The 21,545-nt window shown below is 47.5% G+C and overlaps 1 protein-coding gene and 1 long non-coding RNA gene across 4 annotated transcripts in view; one reads left to right on the top strand and one right to left on the bottom strand.

Annotated features, from left to right (window-relative positions):
- Positions 1–1,479, bottom strand: part of LOC115091872 — a 58,641-nt gene extending 57,162 nt beyond the window's left edge. Inside the window, exon 1 of the long non-coding RNA XR_003856833.1 lies at positions 1,381–1,479. This is a non-coding gene — a long non-coding RNA (uncharacterized LOC115091872). The remainder of the gene's footprint in view (positions 1–1,380) is intronic.
- The window catches only part of LOC115091871 (protein Wnt-11), a 104,295-nt gene that overhangs the window by 882 nt on the left and 81,868 nt on the right, over positions 1–21,545 (top strand). The window contains exons 2-3 of one of the 3 annotated variants that reach the window (XM_029602153.1): positions 2,049–2,289; positions 20,064–20,299. In XM_029602153.1, the coding sequence (XP_029458013.1) occupies positions 2,207–2,289; positions 20,064–20,299 (319 nt within the window). In that variant the 5' untranslated portion in view covers positions 2,049–2,206. Of the gene's footprint in view, positions 1–2,045; positions 2,290–13,328; positions 13,487–20,063; positions 20,300–21,545 lie in introns of those variants that run through there. The other 2 variants (XM_029602152.1, XM_029602154.1) reach the window with 2 other exon arrangements.

Genomic DNA, 21,545 nt, shown 5'->3' with positions numbered 1-21,545 from the left:
TTAGCGGGAAGTACCTTTCAGAATAATGGAACCAGATTCGGGGGGGAGAGGGGGAGCCGTGGTGAGAAAATGATACCGGGAGGGTTGAAATCTGGATCTCCGCTGACATTAATGTGACTCTAAGTCTGTAACAAAGGAAAACTGATACTGCAGGGCTGGGCGACCGCCGATGAGCGGAAGGAGGCCTGCAGGTACACGGGTTCCCGACCCCGAAGAGCTTACTTTTTCTTTCCGCCCCTCTGGTCGTGGTTGTTCCCTCTCTTTCCTGTAGCAGGTAGATTCTCTGGGGCTGGAGAGAGATCATCGAGGAAGAAATAATTTACTGGGGGGGGGGGGGACGAAAGTGTTTCCAGCAGACACTGAAGTACTGGCTACCGCCGTGAACCGTGCGACCTGTGCCCGTGACCCTAGTGAAGAAGCCATCTGAGCACGCCGGGCGGGCTGAGCCTTATAACGGGCTCCTTTACGTTGGAGTATAACTCGGTTTTCTTTTGCATTGTGCGCCTGCATCGGGGGAGAGGGCCGGAGAGAGCGACACTTGCATAGCGATGGCTTTATTAGTAAAGAGCCGCAAGGGACTTTGCAAGCTTTCTGCTTCGCTGCTGGTACAATATCAGCTCCAGCCTAAGAACCGAAGGGCTTTTTTTCCTTCAGAGCTGATGCTTATGTTTTGTTTGTTTTTGCTGGTGTCTTCCCCCCCCCCCCCCCGGTAATCCCTAAATCCAGGCCCATACATTAAGACAAACCGAGTAGGGGCTCCCTCCCGAGCAATTTGGGGGAATCCCAGGCCCAAGTGGGAGCCGTGAGCCTGCACCCGTCCTCCGCAGAGAGAAGGGAGGATCGAGGCAGGGAGCCCCTGCTTGGATCTATTGCCCGTAATACAGAGGATCGGGCTTTTCAAGTGCAGTGTTAAAGATAAGTGCAGAGAACCAGGCCTGGCCGAAAATAAAAACAAGAGAGAGGTGATTAGAAATGCCCCCGTACTAACTGCCCCTATCAGTTCTTTGATAAAGGCGAAGTCGGGGGCTGAGAGACTAAAGAACCAGCGTAGCCGGAGGCCCGCCGTGGGAAAATAATATATTTGGGCCTTTCTGGGAAAAGCCCGAGTTTTCATCCAGTTATGCTCATGCTGCGCTTCTCAAGTACCTTTTCCCCCCCCCCCCCCTTTCCGTATGAAAATGCCAGGTGAAGTCAAACCCGATGCTGCATAATCCGGACAACCCCGCCCTCGCCGGCCAGGGGAAATAGCGTCAGGGTTTTGGATCATCAACACCCAGTTTTCACTCGTTCTTTAAAAGGTGGCCCCTTTAAGAGCAAAAAAAAAAAAATAAATAATCGGCCCATGTGCCACCCAGATATATATAGATTCATGCAGCCTACCTTTTGTTTTACTGGGGTGGGGGCAGCGTTGTCTGCAGCTGGATGGACGACCCCTGGAGATTAAAATAAAAGCTGCCTGTCTGTCTGTGCAAGCGCTGGCTGCTAGGGCCCGAGACCCACGTGCGTGCGTGCTGCAGCACGAGAGCTAATGAGGTAGGGGGGAGGGTTGGGGGCACTTTCTGCAAATGCCCTTCCAGCCCGGCGGGGGCTCGGGCAGATGTCAACCTCTGCACTCCTAGCGCTCCGCAGCCCCCCCCCCCCCCCGGCCTTCCGCACGGATTCGCTTTGGGCTGCCTGAAAACTGCAGATCGGTTAGCGATGGTTTGAAATTGATTTTTATTGTTAGTTTGTTTCTTTCCTAACGACGTAAACTTTGGGGGGAAGAGAAGGAGGAGAGAAAGAAAGAAAACTCTGAAATCGAGCCCATTAGGTTTTTGCCATATGGAGAGATGAAACGAAAACATTCAAGCGGGGGCATAATTCAAACCATACGTTTCTTGTCGTTGTGGGCAGGAAAGTTTTATCTAAATATGTAATAATAATAATAAAAAAAGTACCCGGAAAAAAAAGAGAGAGTTCATGATTCACCAAACACTTCTCTAGAAAAATAGATTTATCTTTCACCGCGTTAATATCTCAACCGGATTTATATGTTTTGTCTCCAGCAGGTCCTATCCTCCAGGCCAAGAGGACAAGCGGCTAACTTGACGGAATCCATCTGGATACATCGGATATTTTAATTTTGGTTTTGGCCAAAGTGGTTTTTTTTTTTTTTTAATTTCCCTGCGATTTTATTTTTTTTGGAGTTGCGCGTTCCTGTGCGAAAATGAAGCTGTGGCCGCGTTTGCTTTCTACCGCTTTCTTGTCGCTGGTATTACAAACCGGAATGTGCCATGGCATCAAATGGCTGTGAGTATGGCTTACGCATAATCAAAATTAAGAGAAAACCCACGAGATAAATGAACGAATTAAAAGCCTTAGTTTCAATGCTCTCTTCCCCCCGTGTAGAATGGAGCATTGGACGCCGTGCAGCAGTGCTGTTTACTGTTTTATATTATAAATCTGACTTTAGCATCTTGTTTTTGGCTCACTCCACGCGATGAACACATTTTGAAAAGTGATTTCATCCAGCAAGAACTTTGCCCTTTAATGTTTTGTTTTGTTTTTTCCAGTCAGGCTTCTGAAAGAGAGAATAACAGGGGGGTAACGTGCATGCACCCTCCTAAGGCTCCCAGAATCAGTTTCAACCTAGTTGGAAACGCTTCTTTTCTTTCTTGAAGGCTTTTGGGAATGAATCGCCTTGGGGCTTGTTGCCTGCGATTTAAATAAGGCGTTAAAACCAAGGAAAGGCTGATGGGTAGGCACTGGGCAGGGAGGGTTCAGGATCACCTGAGGGGAGATCGGCCCCGTTCACTTGAGGATCTAGAAGAAATCCAGTCCGCTCCTCTGGCTGGATTTGCCCTGAAAACAAAAATCTTCCTCCTTGGAAATGTGCGAGCCTTACTTACCATTTATCTAGAAATAAGATTATATTTTCTCCTTTGACTCGCTCTATGGCTTTCGGTTTGTAACTTTGCAATCTGGATGTGAATCGATGTGCCTGTCTTTGGATTTTAGATTTAAGTAGTGGCTGCCCTTTCCAAACGTGAGCTGGAGGCGAGTTTACAGATGCAATCTTATAAATTTAACCATCGGCGATATGAAGGGCCGTAGTGAAACGCTGGGAAGCGGAAAGACTAGATGCGTGCCTGAGAGGTGCAGAATATTAAACCGGGATGTTTAGAAAAAAAAGGGATCAAAGTTACCTAACATCACTGCACAGTCCCTCTGGACCCTGCAACTCTGAACTTGTCAGACTTTGATAGTAAGGCAGGGGATAATATGCTAAAAAACACTTGGGAACCATGCAATCAGAACATATATATATTATTGATCCTGCGATGCGAAAATAGCCTCGCTTAATACCTTCCTCATCCTCCGAGGAAGCAGCAGATCGCCCCCTCCAGGTCTGAGAAGGCTTTTCAGGATCCGATTTCTACCCCCAGGAAGGGTGGACGGCCTCGTGCGACGCCCGGAGGGTTGGGGCCTGCCCTCTGCCGGAGATCCCTGGCTCCGGGGTGGGGGAGCGAGAGAGAGGGGGACGGTGTGTGGGTGACTTTCCCCCCTGGCGCTGTCCCAGCCTCTCCCCCGGGATTCTTTCGGCTGGGCAGCTGGAAGCTTCTCTGACGTTTCAGTAATTAAAACCGAAGTGAAAATCACTGTAAAATAAAAGCAATGGGGGGAAACCCCCCCCCCCCCCCCACAACTCTCCCACAGCAACCAGAGACTTGTTTGATAACAATAAAAAGCCAAGGGCCCCATATAGCTTTAGAAATGAAATTAAAGTGTTTGGCAGCCTGCCTCTGGGCTCCATAAGAAACTGTGCCTAAGTTTTGTTTTGTTTTTAGAGAGAGAGAGGAGTGCTAATTGCATTCCTATCCACCAAGGTGGCATTTCAGGGCAGCCGTGCGAGGTGTCCCAGAAAGGTTTCTGCCTTTAGGGGGTTAAATCCCTACTTTTTGAAAATCTGACGGTTTAGGTAAGGAATGGACATCTCGCAGCCAAATGGGCAACCCTCCCGGCCACCCCCTCCCCTGGGTGGGGGCAGATGAAAGTTTAAGATTAAAGCGGTATTTGAAGTATGAATGCAACCAGATGCCCCCCCCCCCCACCCCCTGCTCCAGTCGCACCTGCTGGAAACCTGCGCGCAACTGTTCCGGCCTCCACTTTTGTATTTTTTTTCTTAACCGAAAGTCTGGGCCAGCTGGGATTGTTTTGCAAACCGTCTTGTGATTTCCAGTTTATTTATTACTGTTTTTGCTGGGTGCCCCTTACCCAGGTTTCTCGCTTCTGATCTCCGCGCGCTGTGATTTATTCAAAGCCGTAAAAAAAAAAAAGTTCCCATCTGCTTTTTAAACATTTTTGTTTTAATTCATTCTAAAATTAAATGCTTTATATTCCCTTCTGCCTTCAAACAAAAAAAAGGAGAGGGGGAGGGAACGAAGACAAACCTTTTCATCTCCAGCTTATTGATTTGTAATAAGGGAGCGATCTTCCCTTCTGCCATTAATTTTTTTCAGAATTAAAATGCCTGCCGGCTGGTGTTAGTTCACTTAGGGCTTGATTTGATTAAGGCTTTTTTTTTTTTTTTTTAATTTCCCCGTTTTGTGCTATTACCAGTGACTCGCCTTAGTTTTAACCGAAGAAAGATGGCGGTGATGTGTCCCACTGTCCCTGCTTTCTTCCAGAGGGCTGGGGCGAGGGAGGTGCGAGTTGCAAATCTTAGGGGTGGCTGCAGGACGGAGATCAGACCCGTCCCAGACCGATCAGAGAGGTGCGGTCAGCTCCGCATGTGAGCAACAGGTCAGAGAGCTGGAGGGGGACTTAGCAATGTCCCCTTCTCAGCAGACATCCCCTGCAAGGCAGAGTCCAGACTCTTCACAAGGCCCCAGCTACTTCTTTTCAGGATAAAACGTAATAGATGAAAGCCCCGTATATAGGCAGCAGCTTTTTATTGGATTAACTCCATGCATTTGGGCCTAGCAGGCATGGCGAGCTCTGCTCCCTACATCAGCTCGGTGCAAAATGAAGCGAGCGAGGGCCAATGTTACCCGACCATAGCAGGAAATTACAGGTTGCATTGCAATGGTGGTGCTTGTGTAAAAATTGAAAGGGAACCGTGCGCTGCTTGTTCGGTCAAAGGGATGCTCTGCTATATATTGCATTTTTTTTTCACAAGAATCACTTGTTTGTGTGAAATGTGGAGGTGTGCGAGATTTCATGGCCACGGGTAAACCTGCAGGAGGGGATAGCGCTGAATATCCACTGAGCGGTCCAAATATCCAAATATATATATAATTTTTTTCTGTGTGTGTCATTATATACGTGCCCTCGGAGTAATGCTTTCAAATTTTACCAAGTACTTGATCATTTTCACAATTCGGAAATTTGTACGCAGGAAGAACCGAAAGAGCTTGCAAACATCTGGTTGACAGAGAGAAGAAAGATTTGCAGTTTGGGCATAAAAAAGAACGGAGAAATCACAGTCTCTGGTGAACCGTACCATGCAAAACACAGATTCCCCCTCCCCCCAAAAAATTATTACAAATGAGTGAGTATAGGGAAAGGGGGTGTTTAAATACCAGGGATAATCTTGTTTTTATTTTGGATAGATTTAAGTATCTCAGCTTGTTTACGGTGCCTCTCCCCCCCCCCCTTATTAAAACTGTCAAAGATCTGATGTTTGTGAGAGCTTGAGGCATAAGCCCAGGCTCCTTTCCTGGTCGATGCCCGACCTTGTTCCCGTTTGTCACAGGTAATGCCCCCCCCATCAAAGGACCTTCACTCCCTTCCCACCCTCTGAATAAAAAGCAAGACCAGGTGACTAAAGGTTGCACTTGGACTAGTAGCCTCCATGTGAGGAGGTGCTGAAAGGCCTCCTTCCTTTTGCAAATGGTGCCCCTTTTTTTTCTCCTGCATTTGCTCTGCTGCTTGACGTTTTTCATTTTGTCTTTTTTAAAATTGAAAATTCTGGTTTCTGTTTTTAGGGGGGGGGGGAGGGGGGAGAGCCCTTTGCAGCTTAGGAGAGGGGGGCAGAGAAGGGAAGCGCCGCTGGGGTGTAGCAGATTCACCTGGATGTGTTCAGGAGAGGGAGGGAACCACAGCTCCTGGTAAAACTTGCTGGGTTAGCTCTGCGCCCTGTCCTGCAAAATTGGAGATGGAGACCATAAATAAGTCGCAAAATACATAAGCTTGGTAAATTCACCAGCTGCGCGGATAAACAACAGCCGGCTGCAATGTATGTGTAAAATATATATATATTTCTGTTTCTAGGCTTTTCCTTTAGAAATTTCAGTGTTAGTTTTTTAGCTATTTTAATGTTGATAATTTGATGAGTTTCAGAGTTTTTTTTGTCTCCTCACCTATCTCCGCTCATTCAGGCCAATAGCGTAAAGGGCGCTTAGCTTGGACAAAACGCGTGCCAACCCCCCCCCCCCCCCCCCCCCCCCCCCAAAAAAACCTAATAGCGCTCAGCACATGGAAATGCATGTTGATGAGGCTATTAGTCATTCGCCCCAGATACAGAAAAAAAAAAAAATTGCGCCCATTCCGCCCATTTTACGCTCAGAAATTTAATGCCTGCCCAGGAGCGATGTTTTAATTCGGAGGAACCAAAAGGTTAAAAATAAATTAAAAAAAAAAAAAAAAGTGTGCCGGCAGTCAGGGTAGGAAAACGGATGCTCAATTCTACCAGCGCCCCATTTTCCCAACCCCCCTGGCTGTGCACAGGTTAGGAAACCGAACGCTTGTAAAACTGAACGTCCATTTTCCAAACCCGCCGACAGCCACCGGTCCGGGGCCTTCTGCTGCTAAGGAGGCGCTCGGGGCGCGCTGCTGCCTCTTAACGCCTCCTTTTTAGCACGACACCCCCTCCCCCATTTAAATATGGTATCGCGTGCCCAGGAGAGGTGGTCGGGCGCGTGTTAGAAAAGTGGGCGCTCAACGCTGATTGTGGTTCTTGTACCCCTAGCTCTGTCAGCAGCAGCTGTGCAGCAGGGAGGAGATCTTTCCCAAAAAGCTTGCACAGCTGAGGAGCCAGCAGCACAGAGCAGGCCCGGAGACAGAGTTATGGATCCCAGGCAGGCAAGGGAGATGACGGTGGGGGATCCAGTGGTGTTTACCTGATAAACACCATTGTATTAGTTTTTGAAGTGTGAATGTTTGTTTTTCTTAGTATTTATCACATAAAACTTAAAAACGGTATGTGTATGTATGTATGGGTATATAATATTATCTATCTATATAAATATATACATATTTAACTTATTTATTCTTTTCTGCAATTCTAATAATATTCAAATTTTTTGTTTTTTAAATTCTAAATTCCAAGAAAATCCATGCTGCAGCTTTTCAGAATTCTCTTTTAATACCCCGATGAAAGATGTGTCTGTTCCTGCCAGTTGCTTTATAGTGGAAGCATTGCTATGGTGAGCTTAGCAATGATGGATTTCATACCACTTGAACATTTCCTCTGGTACGATTTGGGGGATGGGCATTCGTTTCCATTTGTTTCGGTAGTTTATGTATGTTAAATTTTAACATGCATGAAAATTGACTTTATGTTTGCAAAATGGCATTTCTATGCACAAACTACCGAAACAAAATGAAACAAATTGAAAAAATGCACCAGAAAAGGGGAAAAATGAATGAGGGAACCAAAACAAAATGTTTTTGTGTGCATATCTTTACTATTTGCTTCTGATGTAATTCAGTAGAGCAGGTTGCCCTATTACAGTGAAGGTGCCTGTCTTTATAATGAGATGGGTGACATGGATTATTTAATGAGCACATTACTTATTAAATTTAAATGGCACCCACAGTGGGGCCGCTTCAGTGTCACAAGGGCTAGTGCCCAGGTTAACCCGCAGTTGGGCGCGCAGTTTGGATGCACATCTGATGCAAAAAGGGGATATGCACATCCAAACTTCCTCATCCCTAATAGCCTCATCCCATGTAAACACCATGCAGCTTCTGCCCGCAGTACAAAAAATTCCCGCTTGCCAAACGCGTCCTTATTGTCGCTGCGAATTGAATACCAGCCCAGGCGCTGGCATTTAAACCTTATAGCGCGTATTGGGCTGAACAAAAATACAAAAAGAAATCATGCTTTCCGTGGTTCCCCATGCTTAGTATTGTCGCGTTACTAAGAAGGAGGAACCGCAGAAAGTTTAAAACGCTTCCCTGAAAAAAAGATTTCTATGTGCACAATATACGTGCAGAATGTACACACTTCAGGCCGTGTGTATATTGTGCTGGTCAGTTAGCTGACACGGGACAAAACAGACACTCGTAAATTGAGCGTCTCTTTTGGTAACCTGCACACAGCTATGTCTTCTGGGTGCCCAATGCCAAGGACTTGCGAGGGACACCCGGTTTATCCCTAGGGTGTCCGTTTTAGCTCGGTGGCTCGTTCACGTATTGCACTGGGCACCAAAGAGAGGTGAATGTGCGCTCATTAGAAAAACAGGTGCCCAGTTTGGACGCGTGGTTTTCACGCGCACTTTATTGCATCGGCCTGAATGTGTGCAGTACTGTATGAGGCGAACCTAGGCAAGTCAAGTCCATGATACAGAGAATAATTAGCATGTTATAAACTATACAATGGGTGAGGTGAAAAAGCTCTGCATAGATCAACTACGAAAACATTAAAAAAAAAAAGTTAAAGCTAATTCATCGCCATCTGACTGCATTATCAGAGAATTCATGTAAATGAATCATCTTAGAGCAGGGCTTCCCAAACGTGGCCTGGTGACCCTGACAAGCAGTCGGGATGTCAAGATATCCAAAAAGAATAATATGTACGGGCTACATTTGTCAATACTGGGTCTCCAGCTCTTGCATAATTGTGGTGGATATCCAGAAAACTTGATTGGCTGGGAGGTCACCAGACCAGGTTGGAGATGCCCTTAATTACCATGGGCCAGATTTTCGTTTCCACGCGCGGGTGTAGATTTGTGTGCGCAACCCGCCGCGCACAAATCTACGCCCGATTTTATAACATGCGAGCGCAGCCGCGCGCATGTTATAAAACCCGGGGTCAGCGTGCGCAAGGGGGTGCACACTTTTGCACCCTGCACGCGCCGAGCCCTAGGGGAGCCCCGCGATGGCTTTCCCTGTTCCCTCCGAGGCCGCTCCGAAATCAGAGCAGCCTCTGAGGGAACTTACCTTCTGCCCCTCCCCTACCTAAATCCCCCCCACCTTTATTTTTTTACTGATCCCCTGCCCCCGCCCCCATGTGTCCGGTGTTCGGATGCTGCTCAGTGGGGACAGTTCTCTTGCCCATTTATAGCAAAGATTCTCGGACCCATTTTTCCTAGGAAAATAAGGTTTTAATTATTTATGGCTTCCGTTGCGATCTGCCTTAAAGTGAGGACGATGTACTAAGACCTGCTAAATTTTTCAAAGGCTACTCTGCGATCTAAAAGTGCGTGCTTGCTAGAGCAAATAGCTAAATTTCCCATGCAGTTTTTGGCATGCAAAATTTTATTTAAATTTATAGTTGAGTGACTGCAATGCAAAGTGGCCCCTTAACTACAGCAGCAGAGGGTAGAAAAGCCATGTGTGAAACTAGCTTTTCAAATGCCAATTTTTGAAAACTCTAATGATACGTCAATGAGCTGTCCTTAAAGCTTTTGCATAAGGTTCCACGCCAAACCTCTGCATGCTTTTTTTTTTCCCCCGTTGGGCTTTTTGGCATAGAAGTATTGGTATAATAATAGTGCGACAATTTACTATATTGTGAAGTAAATTTTCAAAAGATTTGCATGTAAACAAAATGTGTGTGCACGTAAAACGGTATACGCACGAGTATATTGTATTTTAAAAAGAGCAAAATACACACGTAAATCGTGGATTGCAAATAAACTTGCGCGAGTGAAAATAGGGGTGGGAGGGGTGTGAGACTGGGCGGGGCCAACGGTTGCAAGCATAAATTGCTCTTTTGCAAACTGCCCATGTAACGTGCACAAGTCTTTTATTTGCATGTATTTACTCCTCAATATCACGTGTAAGTGTCGTAAGCATCTCAAAAATGAAAACTATGACTGGGTGGGGAGTCTGGGTGAAAAAGAGCTTCAGTCTGAAGAGCCACAAGGGTCTTTATAAGGTCGGCTGGGCTAGGTGAACTGGTGGACTAATTGGTAAAACTGGTCATTTCATTGCCACCCGCATGTTATAAAATCCCTTGTCTTGTGCCTGTAAAAGCCGACTTACGCGGGTTAAATGCGCCCTAGTAACACGAGTAAAATCTATTCAAGTATCCCTTTAAAAGCTGAAGTACAAATACATGGTTATGTCATCTGTGCACACCTTTCTGCCTATATTACAGCTGACCTGGAAAAGTAGCACATTTGCCACTACTTAGATGGACACATTTTGAACTTATTTGGATAAGTAGCAGAATTTATCCGGCTAAATTCCGATTTATCCGGCTATTTAGCAGCAGACCTACTGAGTTGGGTAAGTCTGAAAAGCACTACTTATCCGTCTAAGTAGTGCTTTCAGGATTTATCTGGCTATCTGCCTCTACGTAGCTGGATAAAGCGGCATTTCTCTGGTTTTTACATGCTTGAGCATATATGCATGCCTATGTGCTTGTATTTTATAAGCGGCACATATCGTTTCCGCACAGGTGGTTATAAAATACAGTGGCAAATCACCGTGAGCCCATATATTCATGTCTATTGGCGCACGAGAGCAGTTTTGATAGTTAACCTTGCTGTGGGAAGTTCATCACAATCTAGTACCTTGGCTTCAAGGTTTTCAAATCTTTTTTGCTTTTAGACAGCAGTTATTAAAAAAAATTAAAAATCCCCAAACTGTAAGGAAAGCAAACATTATCAGGGGTTTAAAAAAGGGAGACCGAGTATATCATTGTCTATCGTACTTAGCCCCTTAGTGATTTGGTTCATTTTGTGGTGCTGATATCTTTTTGATGATTTATTTGTGTATTTTTAAGTTTCAAATAAATTCCTTGAGAAAACGCTTAAGTTTCAGGGTCCTTAACAACAGCATCAAACAATTGTAGATTATTTGGGATTTTGCGTAAATGCAATAAAAGCGTCTGAAAAAAAAATGTTTGGAAGGAATATTAAGTATCCCAGCTTGCACTTTATCTTGCCCGTGTTGTTTCTTGTGCTGTCCATCCTAATAATTTCGTTTGAAGAATTACCTTTGTTATATTAGTGTCTTTTATAGGGAGATGGTGGGAGAGGAGGAGAGAGCTGGGGCAGTATCTTTTGCAACAATTCCTGCCTGTAACATTCAGAATTATATATTTTTTTTTTAGGTTTGAAAGTTGTTGATCAGATTAGGCCCGAAGCCTTGTTTTCAGCTGAGATCTGTGCAAAGGTGGACGAGAAGTTAACTCTCTCCCCAGGGTGCTGAGCCATGGGGTGGGGGGAATGCTATGCCACCCTGCTGAGTCAGTCTGCAAGATTACAAGCCCAAAAGGGGAAGGGCGGAGCGCTGGTAGCGAGGCTTTTGCCTGGGGGCGGTGCTGCCTTGGGTCGTGGAACCACACACATGGAACCATATTCCAGAGTGAAATGGGAGAACGCTCAGTATCGTTATCACTTCCATAAATCATGAATCAAAACATTTTACAAATACAGCTCTGGGGCAAAACAGGGTTCGATATCCACTTAGGGCAGGGATGGCAGACTCCAGTCCTCGAGTGCCACAGACAGGCCGGGTTTTCAGGATATCCACCATGAATACGCATGAGATTAGATTTGCATACCATGGAGGCAGTGCATGCAAATCTCATGCATATTCATGGTGGATATCCTGAAAACGTGGCCTGTTTGTGGCACTTGAGGACTGGAGTTCACCAACCCTGGTTCAGGGGAAAACTCTGATAAATTCCTGGTTCAGGGGAAAACTCTGATAAATTCCTACAGTCCCTGTGCTTTTACCGCACTATAACGAGAGGCTGGTGCCATGAATATTGTTTTATTTTATTTTATTATAATGAAGTCTGGCAATGATTGCATTGGTGGTAGAAGGCAGCAGCAATGTGATGCATGATTCTTTTCCATTTCTAACATTTGGTGTGGCTCTTCGTCAGGCAATTCAGCACATCTGGAGAAGCGCCATTTTGTTGGTCAGTGATGTCATCAATGACGCACACAGCCCATTGCAGTCTAAGGCAGAGTTTAATCTGTCCTGGGCACCCCTTTAGGGGATGTGCATGGGTGCAATTTTATTCAGGTTGTTTCATTTCGTTCCTTTTTTTTTTCTTTTGTAGCCGTTTGTTTTCCTACTTTCCATGCATGATTTTGATTTTACGTGCAAGAATCATACTCATGCAAATAGTCCTGTTTTATGCCTGTAAAAAAGCCCTGCACACATAGCAAATGAAATGACTGCACGTTCCTAGACTGTGCCGCCAGTTGAGTTTTTCCAGAATATCCACAGTGAATATGCAGGAGAGAAATTTGCATAGCCTGGATCTGCACAGTATGCAAATTCTATTTCCTGTGTATTCATTCTGGATCTCCTGACAGGCTGTGCCCTGCTCTTAGTCCTTTGGCAGAACTACTTTTTTTAAATTTCACTCTCTGAAGCCTAAATTGCCAGAGAAGTTTGCGGTTCTAAAGACGTGATGTGAGCAAGAACAAATCTATAAAACGTTGCTCTTTTGAATGGGTTCGGATTGCAGTGAGATGTGATGTTCTTTTTATTAAATGAAATAAGGGACTCTCTCTCTCGCTCTGTGAGCCGGATGGATTTTCAACAGCTCCATTATTATTATTTTTTTTTAATCCAGGACGAGCAATACAGTCCCGATTCTGGCTTTATTGCACCCCTAGCCTTGTAGTTCTGCTTTTTTGGGGAGAATGAGAGATATAAGGCTCATTGTCTGGGGGGGGGTAACACCAGGACTGGATCAGCCTGTCTGGGGGGGGGGAGAGGCGGGAACCAGTTGGTAACTTTAGCAGACTTATGTACGCAAAAGTGTGTACCGAAAAGCTTGAAGATGAAAAATGTTTCATCTGACTGCATAATTTATGTTGCAAAGGCTTCCCGCAGCCCACACGATTGCGGCCTGCGTTCCCTGCAGCCCCTCCCTTAAGCCGGGCCGTCAAAGTGGGGGGGGGGCCTCCGGGATCAAGAGAAGAAAGAGAACAGGCGAAGGCAGGTTCCCACTTCTGGGAGTCTCCGGCCGAACACCAAACGTGGACTGACGCGCCGCAAAGGACGCAACTGTGATTTGTTTATTGCTTTTGTGTAGGTCATCGGGGGGGGGGGGCCCTTTAATGTCCGTCCTCTGGTGATTAAATGCAAGTTTGTCAAAATATGGCCTTCAGGTCACCTTTTGTCTGCCTGCCTACTCAACAGCTTCCAGGTCAGAGGCGCTCTCAGCGTGTTGTTCGAAGCCCATCTTTCTGTTCTCACTCACCGCACGATTGTAATAACACAGGAAGTTCAGGATGTGTTCCTGCTTGAGCTGACATCACCCAAGGCCCACCTAAGCCCCGGAGTCTCTCTCTCTCTCCAAGCTGCAGTAAGAAAGTTTAAAAAAAACATCAACCCAAACCCCCCTCCTTTTTTTTTTAACCACTCCCAGAACATTTACTATCACAATTGCCCCCAGAGGGTCACTTAGAGATATTGGCCACAAAAGGGGGGGCTGCTGTTTATGGGTGTATTTTTATGCTCCGGGGGATCCAAGCTTTTTCTTTGGCATCTGTTTTTCCTGTTGACTCTACTGCTGTCCGAGGACCCTTCGGTTCCTGCAGTTCACGGGTAACAGACGTTTGTATAATCTCTAGGAGATGATTAGAGAGCGCCGGGCCTCTGTCTTTGGGTACGGGCACAGAATCGGGGGTGAGCCCCTGCTCGCTTCCTTGCTTGACCGTGGTTGACAGCTACCGAGGCAGCCATTTTGGCAGCAGGCCCAAAACGCGAGGAGGTTTCTTGCACGGCTTGTACTTTTGCGCGCAGGCAGTCCGGAATGGGGAAACCCGATTTATCCAAATATTAGTTCTGTCGTGGGTGGTGCATCCGTCCCCCCCTCTATTGCTCCGAGTGTTGGCTCGGAACAGACCTGCTTACAAAGAAGCAATTATTGTCCCCCAACTTCCATAAAGGGTCAGACGTCACCTCGTGGTGTGTGTGTGTTGGTGTGTGTGGGGGTTTTTTTTTTTTAAAACCACTTTTCCAAAGTCCACACAAGCTCTGCTTGCAATCGGGGTACGACCTAAGCTTCCAACTGCTTCTGAAGTCTGGGAAGAGGGGCAGGAAGACAACGTGCAAGACGTCTAAGGCATTCTTGAAGAATCCAACTCTCTCCCCCTCCTCGCCTTGCTGTTGAGGGGGACCCTGACTTTTTTGTTTTCTGACCCTCTCTGCATGGATGGCAGGATGCGGGGAGAGGAGCGGGGCAGGAGTTTCAGGGTAGGAATGGGTTTAATTGTCAGACTGACTCTGAAGTTGCGCTGGATTTGCGATGGCGCCGGTGGCTCTCTCGCGGCCTGCTCGATCCTTCCGGAGCGGGGGCTTCTGGGTTTTTTTTCCCCTTCTTTCTCCACCTGCCACAGACTTTTTTGTCCCACTGTAACCTCAGAGCCCGTGTCACTGCTCGGCACTGCCAGTGGATCGCGAGCCTACCCCGGTTTCATCCGCTCATGCCTGAAGCCGTACTTTCCCTGAGTTTGGCACCGGAGATGAAAGCACTCGCGCAGGCTTGGAGCCAGAGGAGAGCAACACTGGCTGATGCGATTGTAACACAGACCCGTGGCCTAGGTAATGGGGAAACCCTGCAGCTAGGCGGTGAGGATTCGGGCATCGAGCAGGCTGCAGGGTGGAAATTCTCGCCGTCCCACGTTCTGGTTTTCATTTGTGACTTTCGAGGACGAGCCCTACCCATTCCTGAACTTCACTATGGAGGATCATGCTAGCTAGAAAAGCGTTGTGTGCCTGAACATTTCTAATCAAGAACTGATTTCATTGTACGTTGCATGTAGCTGCTTCGAGTGTATTTTCTTTGCGGCTCCTTGGCATGCCGGCCTACAGTATCCGAATATAATAGAAATTTTGGGCATGCACAGATTATTTTTCATTGTGCACTGTTAGCTGACTACGACAGCTCTGAAACCCAACTGGTAACACTCTATAGTTATGTGATATTGCTTGGTTTGGCTTGGTAAAGTGGCATTTTATCTCTGCTGTAAGTGGGTTTAGCAGGTGGAAGTTTTGTAGCACTAGATTCCCTTTCTGCTTTTACAGTCGCCTTTCTTTACTCCTAGGGGAATTCTATGCAAAACATGAACATTTCTGCACACAATATTTAAAAATTCTGCATACTTTATTTGCCAAGATAGCACAATATAGTAATTGCCTTAAAAAAAAATCTTTATTCAAAGATGCCATATTTTTTTGTGTTGTGCGGAATTCTCCCAGAGTATCATACTCCTATATCACATGACCTGAACCTTCCTCCTGGCGTCTTCCCCCCTCCCCACTTCCTTGAAGCCCATCACCCTAGTTTTCTCTGTCCCTCATCCCATCTCCCCATGAACCCCCACATCTCTTACTGTCTGTCTCTCTCTTTCATCAGACTCAAACCACAATGCCCCCCCCCCCGCTCTCTCTCACACAGGCTGGACCCCCACCAATCCCCCGCCTTCTCCCAGGCTCACGCCATTCTGTTCTTCAAGCTTGCACAGGTGGAGGTCTCCTTCAGCCAGCAATGCTGCCTCCCTTCTCCTCCTCCTCCTGTTGGTTTGCGTGGGCCAGTATTGTGGTTTTCTCCTCCCAGTCCCTGTGCAAATTATCTGTGGGGACAGCGCAACATTCTGCACAGGAGGGGAATCCTGTGCAACTTTTCTGCCGTGCCGAGATTCCCCCGGGAGGTAATGTCTTGGCCTGCCTATCTCTCTCACCTGTCCTTCAGCCTTACAGGCCCATCTTGAAGAAGGGTGCTGTGTGGTCTCAGAAGCTCGTGCACCACATCATGGGCCAGATGTTTAAAGGAGCACGCGCGGGGTACATTTGTGCGCGCTACCCGGCGTGTTTTAAAATCCGGGGTCGGCGCGCGCAAGGGGGTGCGCGCCGAGCCCAAGGGGAGCCCCGATGGCTTTCCCCGTTCCTTCCAAGGCTGCTCCGAAATCGGAGCGGAGGGAACTTTTTTTTCGATTTCCCCCCCACCTTTCCCTCCCTTCCCCTATCTAACCCATCCCCTGGCCCTACCTAAATCCCCCCCCCCCCCCAAACCTTATTTGACAGAGTTACGCGTAACTTGCGCGTGCTGGCGCGCCATCCCCCCGGCACAGCCGCTGTGCTGGAGGACTTGGGCCCGCCCCGGGACGTACGCGCATCCCGGGGCTTGCGTGCGCCACCGCGCCTATGCAAAATAGGCTTGGCGCGCGCAGGGGTAGGTTTTCGGGGGGGGGGGGCTACGCGCGTACGTTACACGCATGACCCTTTGAAAATCTACCCCTATGGGTTCAGTTTTCCAAAAAGCGTGCTGGCCTGGAGGCACAGCGAGTGTTGTGCACAACGCACTTTGCGCACTCTTGAAAATTTTCATCCTTCTGACAATCTAAAAAAAAAATTGCTGGTTTCTCCAAGCCTAATCCGAGTACCGGCACAACCGCGTGCACTCAGCATAGAGCAAACCACGCCTCTTTTTTGCAATTCATTCCAAAGTGAAAGTTTGCTTTTGCACCAAGACCTTGCTTGCCTGTGAGCTACCGAGCCTTCGCTGAAACTGCTTTTACACGTGGGTATCCTACATAACTTTACGTACTGTTTATCTGCTGGAACTTTCATGCCAACACGCTTGGTAGAAAAAAATAGCACCCGCAGTTTTGCTTCAGACCTTTTTTCTCACAAACATTAGCTACGCCTCATTGAGAATGTCATGTAAAGTTTCTGTTATAGCCCCTTGGAGAAGATGATTTTTGCATGTAACTTGACCACAAGCTCCTAGTTAATTTCATTTTGCAGTTGCTCGTTATGAAGTTGAATGTTCGCATGTGTAAAGCTACCTAAAACTTGGCTGGCCCACAGTGTGTGTGTGCGTAGGCCCTTCGTAGCTCGTGAAGCATATTTCGGGAATGTTGCACTCTGTGGTACATCGGCCTCATCGTCTGATTCTCCTCCGTGCATGCGTTATTTGAAAGTATAACTTTAATGGGGTAAAAGTTCCTTCATCCTTCTGTCTGCGATTTGTATTGAAGCGGTCACAATGCCATTAAAGTGTATTTAAGGTGACGCGCCCTTCAGCAGAACTGAAATGGCAAACGCCTTGTGAACTGCAAGAATGGTTGGGGTTGATTCTTCCCCCCCAAACTATATCCGCATCCACGGACAACCTGGATGGAACGGATTCAGCCTTGAGCCGGTTGAATTGACGGGTTTTAGACATATAGAGACCACCGTGCAGCTGATGCCCTCTGAACGGAAACTCCTTCAACAGGATTCTTTCAACGTCTACAAACTGAATTTTTTTTTTCCCCCCCATGGTTGCAACCACATAGATAAAATGAAGGTAAATGTTATGAATCCTCATTCTGCTCTTTAGTGGCTGGCTGTTTGGCCTCTCTCTTGCCAAACTCGGTACTCTTGCGTCTTCCCTGCTTCTTGTTGCAGAAGAGGTGCGGTTGGTGCAACCCCGCGGGGAGGAGCCCCGCGGGTTCCCACCGTCGGCAGGTGGAGCTGGCTGGAGCAGAGGCCCAACTGGAGCTTCACCAGTACCAGCCCTTGTTCTTCTTAGGTTGGGCCCTCGGGTGCCGGGGCCGGCTGGCGTAGGCCCCCGAGGAGATGTAGATCCGTCGCGTAGGGTGTTACAGGTCAGCACGGAGAGAAGAGGAGTCAGTACAAGCAGTGGTCAGGGCAGGCAGCAGAGACTGGTGCAGGCTGTGGTCAGAGGCAGGCGGAGTTTGCTCAGCGTCGTGGTTCGGGCAGAGGCCTGGGCAGGCAGGCGGAGGTCGAGTGACGTCAAGGTATAGTCTGATGTCAAAGCCAGGAATCCAGTCTGAAGGGACAGGAAGAGCAACAGGACAGATGAGGGAGGCAGACCTTAAGACAAGAACCCCAGAAGACCAGACTTGCAAGGGAGCCAGGAACACGGCAACTCAGGCACGCAGCGGAACAATTTTATTTTTCTTATTTCAGTAAATATTTGATTTACCTCTAGCTGGAACTTGTTCCAGCCATTCATTAATTAATTAATTTTATGTACTTTTATGTATTTTTTTTATTTTTATGTATTTTTTATGTATTTTTAATTCAATTTGTTTTTGATTGTTTCTTTATACTTTTATTTTTTACATTATTTTTTATTATTATTTTTATTCAATGTAAACCACTTTGACAAAACCAATTTTATAAAGTGGTATATAAATACTTTTAAATAATAAATAAATAAATAAAACAAGAAGCCAGGAGGCAAGGATCAGGAACCGAGAACGCAGAGGCAAGCCACTACTCCAACGGAGTCGACCTATTGCCGAGGCGCACCGGAGGGAGCCTTAAATACAGAGCGGCTCCCGACATCATCAGAGGGCCACTGCGGGGCATTTCCTCCCGCAGGCCCTCTAAAATCAGCAAGTTCAGTGCGTGTGCACCTAGGGACGCCCAGGGCAGCTGGTGGTGGCGTTCCTCAGACCGGCGTGTCAGCCTGTTCAGGTGTGGTGGCCCGCTGTGCTTCCATCCGGGGGGGGGGGGGGGGGGGGTCCCTGCTCCGATGTTAGGGAATCCCGCTCAGGGCTGGAGGTAAGAGTGGGTGGTCGGTCAAACACAACACTTCTGGGGCCCCTTTCTTTGGTTCCCTGTCAGGTTTCGTTCAACATTCAAAATTCTGGTCCCCACCACTTAAAAACGGTGTTTACAGTCTCACTTCTTCCTCTGGTGATTTTGTGGGTGCCCTATAAAAAAAAACAAAAAAAACCCGCTGCAAATTAATAAAACTCACTGCCAGTTTAGGAGCTAACGTCTCCCCTAACATGTCTGGATGAAGGAGAAGTTCGTGCAGGAGGTTTCCGGGCATCACGAGTCACCTTCGCAGTGACCGTATGTTCCAAAGGTCAAAGTTAAGACTGAACTGTATTTATTTATTCTGTGTAGGCCGAAAGGGCCCGATTTGCAAAGTGACTTGCATGCACAAAAACTTCCCTGTTGTATGCACACGCGTGGCGTTTTAAAAAAATCAATGAGGGGTTTTGCCTGTGTAAGAGAGCACGTGAAACCCCATTTTGTGCTTGCTTTGACTCATACTAGGAAGGGGCATTTCAGGAGGGCGGAGTTTGGGGGGGGCGGGAAAAGAAACGTGCGCACGTGCTATCGATTTTTTTTTTTTTTTTTTTGCAAGCGTGCACAGAAAAAATGTACACGCAGAGAGTGACACCTGCTTGGGGTCCGGTGGACCCGGGCAACCCATGCGTTTTCATAGCTGGTCAGTCTTTTCTCAGTCTCTGGTTATGACTTTCTTGTTTTTTAACTATCTTTCCTACTGCCTATTTATTTTATCCCCTGCCCAGTTACTTTCTCCCTGTTGAAATGTATTTTCCAAACTTTCAGTTATTATGTGAACCGGTATGATGTACCCACTAATGCCGGTATATAAAAGTTTCTAAATAAATAAATAAATAAATAGCGGACTTGTGCGTATAAATCCACTTGGAAAACGTGGGCCAAGGTCTGTACCCGTGGACTTTAGCCCTACGTGGGCTGTCATAAAACATTCTGGTCCACGAGCTGTACCTCGAGCCTGTTGGTCAGTAGAGCTGCTGTGGCTCATGGCCCTCCCAGCTGATTTAGTTTTATTTTTTAAATGTCTTTTTGTTTGGTTAATGTCCCTACCTGACCTAGTTATCCAGTGCATGCCTGAAAAGACTGAGCAATACATTGAAACCAAAATCTTTCCAGATTTGTGCCGAACAGCGCAGATCCTTCCCGTCGCCTCTGCAGCAGTGACCTTGACAGACTCCCTGATGCTTTCTTTTAGTGGCCCGGGGGCCGACGGTATCGCTCATGACAGTAATAAAGTTTTTTTGTTTTTTTTTTTAAGGGCAGAAGAGTGCCAGGATGTGAAGTTGCTGCATCAATAATCCCAGTATTTACTCTTGTTTCTTCAGAGCCTTGTCCAAGACCCCGTCCGCCCTGGCCCTGAATCAAACCCAGCACTGCAAGCAGCTGGAAGGCTTGGTTTCCTCTCAGATGCAGCTGTGCCGCAGCAACCTGGAACTCATGCAGACCATCATCCAGGCAGCCAAAGAGGTGAAGAAGACCTGCCACAAAGCCTTCTCCGACATGCGCTGGAACTGCTCCTCCATCGAGCTGGCACCCCACTTCCAGCAGGATCTGGAACGAGGTGAGGGGGAGGCGCATTGAGCCTCAAGCTGCTTTCATTTGCAATCCCCCGGGGGGGCCCATACTGAAATAAATCAGAAGTTACAAAAGGGCTAAGAAAAGAAAAGGGGAACTGCTGACCCTGCGTCCAGCACTGTTGCTGTGTGTAGACGGGGGGGGGGCGCGCCCAACATTTTTGTCTTAAATTATCATCGCGCTTCAGCCAAGAGTGGGGCTCGCCAGTTAAATCTGAGATGGCCCTTTACCTCGGCTGGAACCTGGACGGCTTTCAAAGCGTTTTTTTTTACTGGCGGGACGCGAAGCCACTGCTCTTTCACTTTCTTTCAAAAACACACGGCCCTGCCCTGGCGTGCGCGCGTCTTATCCATTATTTATTTGCTCCTCGACACGTTTTTAATTTTGTTTGCACTGGAAAACGAAACGGAGCCAACGGAGCTCCGTTTCAGAGCAGGGCCTTGGTTTGGGGGCATAAACAATGTCCAGGTGGCTGCGGCAGGGCACCGACCCGCTTCCTGCACGATCACACTCCCGGCAGGTTGGGACCGCCTGGCTCACCCGGTCCGCCGCCCCCCCCCCACTGTTTTACCACAGACCCCACTCCAGCGGTTCCCAAACCTGTCCCCGTGGCTCCTCAGCTGTTTCTTTGTTTTTTTAGGATATCCACCATAAATGTGCATGAGGTAAATTTGCATGCACGAGGCCTGTAATGTATGCAAATGTTTCTCATGCATACTCGCCATGGATATTCTGAAAACCCGGACTGACAGGATGTGGGGGTCGGTCAGGTAGGCGGAGGGAGTCGCTGCCCTGCTCCATAGCCGGTCCATCTCCCTCACTGTCGCCCTCCTGGTTACTCCCAGCTCTGCGGGCAGGCAGGCACTCCCGGTGTCCCCCTTATTATTTTAGAACGTATTGCCCATAGGAAGGAAGATTAAAGGCAAGTTAAGCAAGGCACACCAAAGCCATAAAAGGAATAGCAAATTACAGCAGCACAGGGATGACGGTTTCGTAGCCAGCTGGACTCGCGAGCTAGTGGGTGGCATTAACACAAGGGGACGTGAAACGGCGAATGGCTCGGCCACTGGGAGCCGGGGACCGGGGCTCGAATAGAAGGTTTTTCAAGGAACCGGATTTGAAATAGGGTTCGAAGGCACACAGGAGTTTGGGCTTGGTGAATGAGGAGAGGCAAGGGAGTGGGGCTTGCAGAGTGCAGCAAGCGAGAAGGCCTAGGGCGGGAGAATACTGAA

Source organism: Rhinatrema bivittatum, chromosome 5 (assembly GCF_901001135.1).
Source record: "Rhinatrema bivittatum chromosome 5, aRhiBiv1.1, whole genome shotgun sequence".
Classification (NCBI taxonomy): Eukaryota; Metazoa; Chordata; class Amphibia; order Gymnophiona; family Rhinatrematidae; genus Rhinatrema; species Rhinatrema bivittatum.
Note: the sequence above shows the minus strand (reverse complement) of the source record. Positions and strands in the feature narration are given on the sequence as shown.